The 12,099-nt window shown below is 40.0% G+C and overlaps 2 protein-coding genes across 5 annotated transcripts in view; one reads left to right on the top strand and one right to left on the bottom strand.

The window, feature by feature from the left end:
- Positions 1–10,521, bottom strand: part of RAD51B (RAD51 paralog B) — a 752,909-nt gene extending 742,388 nt beyond the window's left edge. For all 4 annotated transcript variants that reach the window (XM_057544527.1, XM_057544526.1, XM_057544525.1 and 1 more), the window contains exons 1-3: positions 10,450–10,521; positions 7,319–7,444; positions 1,293–1,406 (exon numbers count right to left, since the gene is read on the bottom strand). In XM_057544527.1, coding sequence (XP_057400510.1) covers positions 1,293–1,406; positions 7,319–7,402 — 198 coding nt within the window. In that variant the 5' untranslated portion in view covers positions 7,403–7,444; positions 10,450–10,521. The remainder of the gene's footprint in view (positions 1–1,292; positions 1,407–7,318; positions 7,445–10,449) is intronic.
- A 1,190-nt stretch (positions 10,522–11,711) lies between these two features.
- The window catches only part of ZFYVE26 (zinc finger FYVE-type containing 26), a 62,306-nt gene continuing 61,918 nt past the window's right edge, over positions 11,712–12,099 (top strand). The window contains exon 1 of the mRNA XM_007184344.2: positions 11,712–11,803. The gene's annotated coding sequence lies outside the window, so the exon portion shown is untranslated. The remainder of the gene's footprint in view (positions 11,804–12,099) is intronic.

The raw sequence follows: 12,099 nt of genomic DNA, 5'->3' as shown, positions 1-12,099 counted from the left end.
ATGAACTAAGGCTAAGCCAATATTTAAGACAGGATTCAAATCTAAAGAATTTTACAAGAGTAATCTACAACGAAGGAGAAAGATGGCTCTTTGAACTGGCATTTGGAATGGTAGTGACATTGTAGCTGAAAGTGGTGATGGAAGTGGAGACTAAAGGTGAAATTCCTACCCACAATCTCTTACTTGATTATCTAACTAGGAATATGCCATAGGTATTGACCAAATAGAATGACAGATGTCAAACCAAAATGTTGTCTTGGTGATTTACAACCTTCAAAATAGTGACAAGTTAACTTGAGCCTCGTCACGGAATCATAAGATACTATTTTAACTCTCTCACTTCTCCCATAAAACAAAGTGAGCTGTTCAAAGATACCAGATCAATGACAAAGCTAAGATTACTGCCCATCTCTAACTCCAATTCTAATTCTCCTTCTGACTATTTTGCCTTTAATGTATTTTCCTTAGATAAGAGCTAAATCTGAACAAAAGAAAATCCTCAATTTGTTCATTGTTTTCAAAGTTTCAAATGACACAAATATTCCTTCCTTCCTCCTTCACAGAGTTAGACCCTCTTTATTGCTTGGTGGTTACCAAATTTCAATATAAGGTAGTAAGGTAAGTAATTTACAACCCACATAAACAAATACATTTGCAAAACACCAGACAGACTTTTAGGCAACTCTTATTCTGGGAAAACAAGATATTTTCTACCATGCACTAAACCTACATTTTGAAAAGTTAAAGTCATGAGACAGAAAGTATGAAATAATAGTACAGCCTGATGAGGGCTTATTACAAAACTCTTTTACTCTTCTCAGGAGTGAGGATAAGTTTTCAAGTATTACTCATTCAATCAGTAAGAGAGTATAAGTCCAACAGGTGTACTTTATGATGCACAGTAAGTAATGATGATAAAAGTTAGTATTACAGAGACAGGAGCATTCTAAAATTAATAGTATATTATACTTTAACCATGAGGTTCACAAATTCTACCCAAACAAACAAAAGAGAAAGGTGACCTTTTGAAATATCACTACCAGCTACAGAGAAAAAAAAATCCTATTACCCTCTCATTCCCATAATTAGGAACTGTCTCCCATGAGCTTATAAACTACATAAATTTCTTACATATATTCTCATTAGAGGACTAACTCTATGCTGTGAGGGTTGGTATTTTTGAGGTGCTCATCTCTATTTTTGCTTTTGCCTCATCGCCCAAAAGATTTTAAACAAAATACAGAATCATTTCAAAATAAAAATCAAATCATAATTCTAAAATATATACATACCGTTTGCATCTGTGGGGCACAGGCCCTGCTGACCACACACAAAAGTTCATGGACACCTTGATAACTAAGGCCAGTCATCTTCATAAGCTCCAGTGGGGAAAGACATAGAAAGTCCTAAAAAATATAAAGAAAATATTTTAAATATATATGTGCAACAAAGATACTGGAATTAAAAGGAAACTTTCAACTGACACTATCCATGTGTAAATAAAGCAGAATTTATTGTAGATCAGGGACTTCGCTGGTGGTCCAGTGGTTAAGACTCCACGCTCCCAATGCAGGGGGCCTGGGTTCAATTCCTGGTCAGGGAACTAGATCCCACATGCCACAACTAAGACCCGGCACAGCCAAATAAATCCAAAAGAATTTAAAAAAAAAACAAAAACAAAATTTATTATAGATCAAAGATTTATATGTTTCTTATAGTATTTTCCCCCTAAATAGCCCTTAACTAAAAGATATGATGATATAATCTTATCCTCTAATTATCCACCTTGGAATATACCAGAGGACACACCAAGTAACAATACATAGCAGCAGAATCCAACTCAGGTGTATGTTGGCGCTGCCCTTGTGCCTGAAAGAGTTTGGGCACAAACAGATGACCAGAAAGAGTCAGGCTGAAATGAGTTTCTTCAAATGACAATGAAAACATGATGACCCAAAACCTATGGGATGCAGCAAAAGAAGTTCTAAGAGGGACGTTTATAGCAATACAATCCTACCTCAAGAAACAAGAAAAATCTCAAATAAACAACCTAACCTTACACCTAAAGCACTTCGAGAAAGAAGAACAAAAAAACCCTAAAGTCAGCAGAAGGAAGGAAGTCATAAAGATCAGATCAGAAATAAATGAAAAAGAAATAAAGGAAACAATAGCAAAGATCAATAAAACTAAAAGATGGTTCTTTGAGAAGATAAACAAAATTGATAAACCATTAGCCAGACTCATCAAGAAAAAAAAGGGAGAAGACTCAAACCATAGAAATTAGAAATGAAAAAGGAGAAGTAACAACTGACACTGTAGAAATACAAAGGATCATGAGAGATTACTACAAGCAACTATATGCCCAAAAAATGGACAACCTGGAAGAAATGGACAAACTCTTAGAAAAGCACAACCTTCTGAGACTGAACCAGGAAGAAATAGAAAATATAAACAGACCAATAACAAGCACTGAAATTGAGACTGTGATTAAAAATCTTCCAACAAACAAAACCTCAGGACCAGACGGCTTCACAGGTGAATTCTATCAATCATTTAGAGAAGAGCTAACACCTATCCTTCTCAAACTCTTCCAAAGTATTGCAGAGGGAGGAACACTCCCCAACTCATTCTACGAGGCCACCATCATCCTGATACCAAAACCAGACAAAGATGTCACAAAGAAAGAAAACTACAGGCCAATATCACTGATAAACATAGATGCAAAAATTCTCAACAAAATACTAGCAAACAGGATCCAACAGCACATTAAAAGGATCATACACCATGATCAAGTGGGGTTTATCCCTGGGATGCAAGGATTCTTCAATATACACAAATCAATCAATGTGATACACCATATTAACAAATTGAAGGAGGAAAACCATATGATCATCTCAATAGATGCAGAAAAAGCTTTCAACAAAATTCAACACCCATTTACAATAAAAACTCTCCAGAAAGTAGGCATGGAGGGAACTTACCTCAACATAATAAAGGCCGTATATGACAAACCCATAGCCAACATTGTTCTCAGTGGTGAAAAACTGAAACCATTTCCACTAAGATCAGGAACAACAAAAGGTTGTCCACTCTCACCACTATTATTCAACATAGTTTTGGAATTTTTAGCCACAGCAATCAGAGAAGAAAAAGAAATCAAAGGAATCCAAATCGGAAAAGAAGAAGTAAAGCTGTCACTGTTTGCAGACAATATGACACTATACATAGAGAATCCTAAAGATGCCACCAGAAAACTACTAGAGCTAATCAATGAATTTGGTAAAGTAGCAGGATACAAAATTAATGCACAGAAATCTCTTGCATTCCTATACACTAATGATGAAAAATCTGAAAGAGAAATTAAGGAAACACTCCCATTTACCACTGCAACAAAAAGAATAAAATACCTAGGAATAAACCTACCTAAGGAGACAAAAGACCTGTATGCAGAAAACTATAAGACACTGATGAAAGAAATTAAAGATGATACAAACAGATGGAGAGATAGACCACGTTCTTGGATTGGAAGAATCAACATGGTGAAAATGACTATATTACCCAAAGCAATCTACAGACTCAATGCAATCCCTATCAAACTACCAATGGCATTTTTCACAGAACTAGAACAAAAAAATTTCACAATTTGTATGGAAACACAAAAGACCCCGAATAGCCAAAGCAATCTTGAGAAAGAAAAATGGAGCTGGAGGAATCAGGCTGTTGGACTTCAGACTATACTACAAAGCTACAGTAATCACAACAGAATGGTACTGGCACAAAAACAGAAATATAGATCAATGGAACAGGATGGAAAGCCCAGAGATAAACCCACGCACATATGGTCACCTTATTTTTGGTAAAGGAGGCAAGAGTATACAATGGAGAAAAGACAGCCTTTTCAATAAGTGGTGCTGGGAAAACTGGACAGCTACATGTAAAAGAATGAAATTAGAACACTCCCTAACACCATACACAAAAATAAACTCAAAATGGATTAAAGACCTAAATGTAAGGCCAGACACTATAAAACTCCTAGAGCAAAACATAGGCAGAACACTCTATGACATAAATCACAGCAAGATCCTTTTTGACCCATCTCCTAGAGAAATGGAAATAAAAACAAAAATAAACAAATGGGACCTAATGAAACTTAAAAGCTTTTGCACAGCAAGGGAAACCATAAACAAGATGAAAAGACAACCCTCAGAATGGGAGAAAATATTTGCAAATGAAGCAACTGACAAAGGATTAATCTCCAAAATTTACAAGCAGCTCATGCAGCTCAATATCAAAAAAACAAAGAACCCAATCCAAAAATGGACACAAGACCTAAATAGACATTTCTCCAAAGAAGATATACAGAATGCCAACAAACACATGAAAGAATGCTCAACATCACTAATCATTAGAGAAATGCAAATCAAAACTACAATGAGGTATCACCTCACACCAATTAGAATGGGCATCATCAGAAAATCTACAAACAACAAATGCTGGAGAGGGTGTGGAGAAAAGGGAACTCTTTTGCACTGTTGGTGGGAATGTAAATTGATACAGCCACTATGGAGAACAGTATGGAGGTTCCTTAACAAACTAAAAACAGAATTACCATATGACCCAGCAATCCCACTACTGGGCATATACCCAGAGAAAACCATAATTCAAAAAGACACATGGGGGCTTCCCTGGTGGCGCAGTGGTTGAGAGTCTGCCTGCCGATGCAGGGGACACGGGTTCGAGCCCTGGTCTGGGAAGATCCCACATGCCGCGGAGCAACTAGGCCCGTGAGCCACAACTACTGAGCCTGCACGTCTGGAGCCTGTGCCCTGAAATAAGAGAGGCCACGATAGTGAGAGGCCCGCGCACCGCGATGAAGAGTGGCCCCCACCTGCCACAACTGGAGAAAGCCCTCGCACAGAAACGAAGACCCAACACAGCCAAAAATAAATAAATAAATAAATAATAATTAAAAAAAAAAAAAAGACACATGCACCCCAATGTTCATTGCAGCACTATTTACAATAGCCAGGACATGGGAACAACCTAAGTGCCCAAAAACAGATGAACGGATAAAGAAGATGTGGCACATATATACAATGGAATATTACTCAGCCATAAAACGAAACGAAATTGAGTTATTTGTAGTGAAGTGGATGGACCTAGAGTCTGTCATACAGAGTGAAGTAAGTCAGAGAGAAAAACAGATATCATATGCTAACACATATATATGGAATCTAAAAAAAAGGTTCTGAAGAACCTAGGGGCAGGACAGGAATAAAGATGCAGACGTAGAGATTGGACTTGAGGACACGGGGAGGGGAAAGGGTAAGCTGGAATGAAGTGAGAGAGTGACATGGACTTATATATACTACCAAATGTAAAACAGATAGCTAGTGGGAAGCAGCTGCATAGCACAGGGAGATCAGTTCGGTGCTTTGTGACTGCCTGGAGGGGTGGGATGAGGAGGGTGGGGGAGAGGCGCAGGAGGGGGTAGATATGGGGATGTGTGTGTATGTATAGCTAATTCACTTTGTTGTAAGGCAGAAACTAGCACACCACTGTAAAGCAATTATACTCCAATAAAGATGTTAAAATAAATAAATACAAGTTTGTACTACTTAAAAAAAAATGAATTTCTTCCTAAGCTATGAAATCATTCAGAGGAAGTATTTAATAATTGAAAGAAAATAAAAGCGACTATGGAGGGACTTCCCTAGTGGCTCAGTGGTTAAGAATCTGCCTGCCAATGCAGGGGACATGGGTTCGATCCCTGGTCCAGGAAGATCCCACATGCCGCAGAGCAACTAAGCCAGCATGCCACAGCTACTGAAGCCCACGCAACCTAGAGCCCATGCGCCACGACTACTGAAGCCCGCATGCTCTAGGGCCCGCATGCCGCAACTACTGAAGCCTGGGCGCCTAGAGCCCGTGCTCCAGAACAAGAGAAGCCACCACAATGAGAAGCCTGCGCACCACAACGAAGAGTAGCCCCCGCTTGCTGCAACTAGAGAAAGCCCGCGCACAGCAACGAAGACCTAATGCGGCCAAATAAATAAATAAATAAAACTGACTACGGAATGAAATGTTAAATTTCATACTTTTAAGAGTGTTTCAAAGTATGAACATCAGGATTATAAAATGCATAACAGAGGAAGCACAGACATCATTAACACATAAAGCAATTTTTTAAAAATTGCAGCACGCTCTGAAAGTCTGTCTTATTAAGGATTAAATCCTAACAGAAAACCTTAAATCTTATTTAGCCTCCTAAGAGGGATTTGCTTTACTCTTTTGCTTAAATATACAACATCTGCTTTATATATTTCTCTCACTCCATCAATAGAAAAATAATCCTAACTACTAATTTTTCTTGCTTTCAAGAGAAATTACCCATTTTTAATACTGTCTCCTCATTTGAGTCGTATTTCTCATGTAACTGCAAAATTTCTTTTATGAGGACAAAACTTCTCTAGAATCCCAAATAAACGGCGCAGGTGTACTTCACCTGCTATGAGCATTCTCCCCACCCAACCCCACCCAAAATGCAAAAATCTTGAATTTGGATAAATGAAATCACATTTGGAAATACAAGCTAAGTGGTTTGTTATTTAAAATTAGCAAGCACCATATTTATCTTTTCTTATAAACCTAAATGTTCATATTTCAGGTGTAATTAAGAGTTATTGGGCTTCCCTGGTGGCGCAGTGGTTGAGAATCTGCCTGCTAATGCAGGGGATACGGGTTCGAGCCCTGGTCTGGGAAGATCCCACATGCCGTGGAGCAACTAGGCCCGTGAGCCACAACTACTGAGCCTGCGCGTCTGGAGCCTGTGCTCGGCAACAAGAGAGGTCGCGACAGTGACAGGCCCGCGCACCGCGATGAAGAGTGGCCCCCGCTTGCCACAACTAGAGAAAGCCCTTGCACAGAAACGAAGACCCAACACAGCCAAAAATAAATAAATTAATAAATTAATTTTTTAAAAAAAGTAACAAATGTTCAAGTACAACTGGTGTCTTTAAAAAAAAAAAACAAAAGAGTTATTTAGGTACACAAGATTAATCTGTGGGACTTCCCTGGCAGTCCAGTAGTTAGGACTTCACCTTCCACTACAGGGGGTGCGGGTTCGATCCCTGGTCAGGGAGCTAGGATCCCATATGCCTCATGGCCAAGAGGCCAAGACATAAAGCAGAAGCAATGTTGTAACAAATTCAATAAAGACTTTGGAAATGGTCCACATCATAAGAAAAAAGAAAAAGAAAAAAGAAAAGATTAATTTGTACTTAAAGTTTCTCACTGAAAAAAATTAAATAAATTTTACCTGGCAGGTAACAATCTGATGTCTGTTCAGACGGTCACACAGCTCTTGTGATAAACCCACTCGTCTTAGTTTCTTGCTACCCATGGCTTCAGATGCAGCAAGATAAAGAAGAACCTTGAAAAAAAGCTAAAAAATAGCATAAGCAACAGTAGATGGGCTATCGAAAACACTCTACAAAATAAAAAATCCTTCAAGCGTCTCCATATACAAAATGAAACGTATGGTATTTAAAATATTACTGATAAAATAAAGGAAGGCAATAAAATCTTTCCAAATATTTTAAACAGGGGAGACAACCGTTTGTCAAACATGCACACACAGAAACAAGACAATATAAGAATGTGCAATTCACACAATTCTTTAAAACTTATTACACAAATATAATAACTCCGTTTCACATTTATATAGCATCTTAAGATTTTCAGTGCATTTATAAACTTTATTTGGATGTGTAATTAATACACACATTTCCAAACAGCACTCCCAGAAAGTCTTTACTTTCATTGCACTGTAACAATAATAAATTTATTGACCACCTACTGTATACCAGGCACTGTTCCAAAGCTTTACATCAATTATCACATTTAAGCTTCTCAACAGCCCTATAAGGAAGATTGATCACTGATCTCATTTTTACATATGAGAAACTAAACCCTGGAAAGGTTAGCCATTCCACTGTTACCAGAAAAAGTAAATGGTAGATCCAGAATTCGAACCCAGGAAGTCTGACTCTTAGGCCTAGCCTCTTAACCAGTATACTGTACTACAAGTCTGTAATCATATTTAAACTCTCTTTTTTCTATGAATCAGAACAAATCTTCTGAATCAAATGAGATTTTATTATTTCAGGTGTTATTTACAAACTGAAATTGTTTTTTTGTTATACTAGCTGCTCACATCCCCACATGCAATTAAATTTCACTCTTCTGGTTGAACCCTGTGAGGGCTAAATGAGGCTCATGATATATTTGTCTTCAGAGCGTTAGAATAGAATCACTCTGATTCCCTTAATAACTCATGCAAAGGAGAAGCTGTGTATCTCACTCAGATGGCAAAATATCCTCTGAATAGAGTAGAAATAGGAACTCTTCATTGTTCCAGGGGATAAAACAATACAATTATCAGAAAAAGAGTCACATTTTGGAACAAAAATATATACTGAGAATGTAGATATTTATTTCCAATACCATGGCCCAAATTTCTACTTAACATCTATATTCTCGGATCAGATTAACACTCTCTTCCTCTCTCCCGCTCTCTCTCCTTCTCTCTGTCTCACACACACACACATCCTTCCCACAAACACAAAATACATCCCTCTCATTTCACTCAAAGGGAATTTGTCAGTATTGGTTTCTGTCTCTCAGATAGAAAGTTTACCAAGTGACATCTGCTGTATCATTGCCTAGGGTCTTCACAGATCAGGTAGCTCTGGGCAATGACACAATTTATACTGATAAATTCAATCAAAAAGGAGAACTGTAAACCCCAAACTACCTGGAATACTTTAACAATGACCAACTCTGCTACCTCTGCCTGAGTAGGACCACTCCCATCACTTGCCTAGACTATTGCATACAGCCTCTGGTCACTCCCTGCCTCACAAAACAAACAAACAAAAACATTCATTTGTTCCTTCCACAGATGCTTCTTAAGCACACACTCTGCTGAGCTTCTACGGCACAAGAATCATCTAAGTATATTTCCTCCCCTTTGGGAACTCACAGTAAAAGACGAAAAGAGATATATACACAAATAATTACAGTCATGCAGCAAGTATTGTCACTGGAATATAAATGACCTGTGGAAGCAGAGAGGAATAAGCACCAAACTGACCTGCAAGTCACAATCCTGTCAGAGGTAGCCTCCTAAAAATTTGCTCCAATCCTGTCACTCTCATCCTTTAAAACCACCCATGGGACCATGAGACCACAGGGTAAATTCCACACTTTTTATGATGGCCTATAGCCTCTTCATAAACTGGTCCCTCACTTCCCTCTCATTTATATATCAGACTGCAAAGCCCACATTCTGGCCTTTCTGGCAAAATCACTTGCCTCCCAGTATCTTAGTTTCTTCATCTGAAAAACAAGCGTCATTCAAATATCCACTTCATAGGAATGCAGTGAAGGTTAAAGGATGTGGACGGTGCCTGGCTCCGTAGTGCTCAAGGTTAGGGATTATGATCAATTCCTTCAGGAAAACAGCATTAGTTGCCTCACGTGAACTGCCTTCCGGCGGTAACGTTGGTAGGTTACACAAGCGCCTCCCTGCCTCCCTGACTTTCCTCCACAAAGACTTCCCGCCACTTAGGCTCTTCCTCTCCAATGTTCTCATTACACTGTGTACACATTTGTTCGATAATCTTCCTAACGTATTGTTATGGCTTGCATGTTTGTTTTTTTCCACCAGAAACCGTAAATTCCTGCTCTGCGTGTGTGTGCACGAGCATGTAACTGAGGGTGTGAGGGAAGATGTTCAATCCTGGAAACTGAATCCTCTCCTCATCAAGCAAAAAAATATCCACATGTTAGATGGTCAATGGAAACTGTGAATTAACAAATAATAGCTAATATTTCTTGAGCCCTTATTAGGTGCCACTGTTCCAAGAGCTTCAGATGTTTTACCCCATTTTACAGACTAATATTGAGGCATTGAGTTGAAAAACTTGAGCGAAGTATAACAACTAGCGCATGGTGGAGTAAGCATTCGAACCCAGGGATCTGACTCCATATTCCACGCTATTAAATACCTCTTCTTCAACACCATCTGAAGAGGGTCAGACACTAAACTTCCCTTAATGACGGGCTCCCCTACCTAGACCTCAAACTGCCCACAAGTGGGAAGACGGGTGGACATCAAGAGGCGAAAACATCACCCCAGAATCCCCTAGCAATAACTTTTCCCAACAAGGTGCAGCTTCCAAGCGTCCCCCACAAAGGAAAGCCAGACGCCTAAGATCTGCGGCGGGGCTCAAGTTAAGAGCCTTATGGACCTAAGGGGGCGTGCCCTGCACCCAAGAGTGACTCTCCGCTCCCCCGATATCAACAACACTGGCCCAGAAAGGGAGCAGGAAATAATGAGCGCACCCCAATTCCCCAAACCGCCCCCCACATGAAACTTTCCAGTACCGGGTCTGCAGCATCCAACTTTCAAAGTTTCCCCTACCCCTCACACAGTTCCCCGCGGAAAAGGACGCAAAGCAACAAACAAAGCACTGGTTGGGTCGTCACCCTGGCGAACTATCCAATATAAGGTAGACACAGGCCCAGGTCGGCTCCGCTGCTTGCTGGGAATTGTAGTTCACATTCTGTAATAAGTCTATGAGTCCCAACTTCTCAATATAGTGATTATCAAAATCCGGTGGAGGAACATCAGCAAGGAGAATATGAGCCAGGAAAAAAACTTGCTTGTAATTTTTTCTCTTCTTTCTTTTGTCACTTCATTTAAAAACTGATAAATGGACCAGAGAGACATGTTAGTTTTCTGGGAATAGATGAGAATCCACCAATCATCGAAGAGCTTTTGGTTTGTTTTGGTTTGCTTATTTTCACCACACTTTGGTGGTGAAATAGTTTGGAAAACGCTGAATGAAATTGCTCAAACCGAAAACATGTAATGGGGAAACGTGGGAGTCTATAGTTGAAAAACACCAAGGAAACCAAACAGAAGGTTCAGTATAAAAGCAGCTGTGATTAGCAAACTAGTAAACCGTTACTTTAAGACTTGGTTTCAGATTATTATATTTGAGAAAGTCTTTTGCTCATTCTTTGCTCTCATCTCTCCGTGCATACCTCTATCTTATGATTTAGCCCACTGCATCCTAATTATTGACCTGCACTCCCTCACTAGACTGTGATCTCCTTGAGGACAAGGACCGTATCTTTTTCAGCTTCTAAAGTAGGCCCTAGCACACAGCTCAATTAACGGTTGTGGGGTAAATGAGCAAATAAATGAATGGAGTTAAGCAGAAGAAACTGGGAATTCAGAACGTAGGGTTCTGGGATTATAAGGGAGCCCAAGTGGATGGAACAATAATGGAGGAGGGCCTAAATTTCCTTGCTCTGGGTATCCCCAAAGCGTGGCAAAGCAGTGTCACTGGTTGGCGCTCAGTAAACGCTAACTTCAAACTAGGGAGAAAAGAGAACAAAAGAAAAAAAATCAAGGCACACAACGATTCCTGCCACTTGCTCCACCGAAAGCAAAACGGAAGGTGTCAAGCGCAGGATCTGTCAAAACTGTGAGCGGTGGTCCTAAAGCAGGTAGCTGATACCTCTTTCCTAGCTTCCTCTAACGCGGAGGTGGAGTCACGTGACCCAAACAAATATGGCGCTTTATTTGCATCTTTCCTCGATTGACCAATTAGAGTAGCTGCTGTCAGTCGTCATCTTCTCCCGCCCTCAACCTTCTGAACGGGATTTGTCACCTGACTCAGCTCAAACATGGCTGCGCTGGAAGCTCTGCTGATTTGGGCGCCGGGAGCAGGTGAGTGTAATGTGCCCCAGAGAAGGCGGGAGCGCTCTCCACGACCCCGGTAGGGAGCGTCCCTGAGCCCCAATCCCAACTGCCCTCCAGTTCTGAAACAGATTCCTCTCCTGATCTTCAATCCTCTGCCTTAAAAGAGGGCTCAAACTAGGGAGGTTCCTGCTGAATTTCTCATCCGTAAGCAGGCGACCACCTGGGGATTTGGAGCCGGATTAGGCATAAAGTTCAGGAGGAAATACGGAAGTGGAGTTTCAGGTCTGCGCCGCGGGCTAATATGACGATTAATATTCGTTAAA

Source organism: Balaenoptera acutorostrata, chromosome 3, assembly GCF_949987535.1.
Source record: "Balaenoptera acutorostrata chromosome 3, mBalAcu1.1, whole genome shotgun sequence".
Taxonomy (NCBI): Eukaryota; Metazoa; Chordata; class Mammalia; order Artiodactyla; family Balaenopteridae; genus Balaenoptera; species Balaenoptera acutorostrata.
The sequence above is the reverse complement of the archived record's forward strand: the minus strand, read 5'-3'. Positions and strand labels throughout refer to the sequence as shown.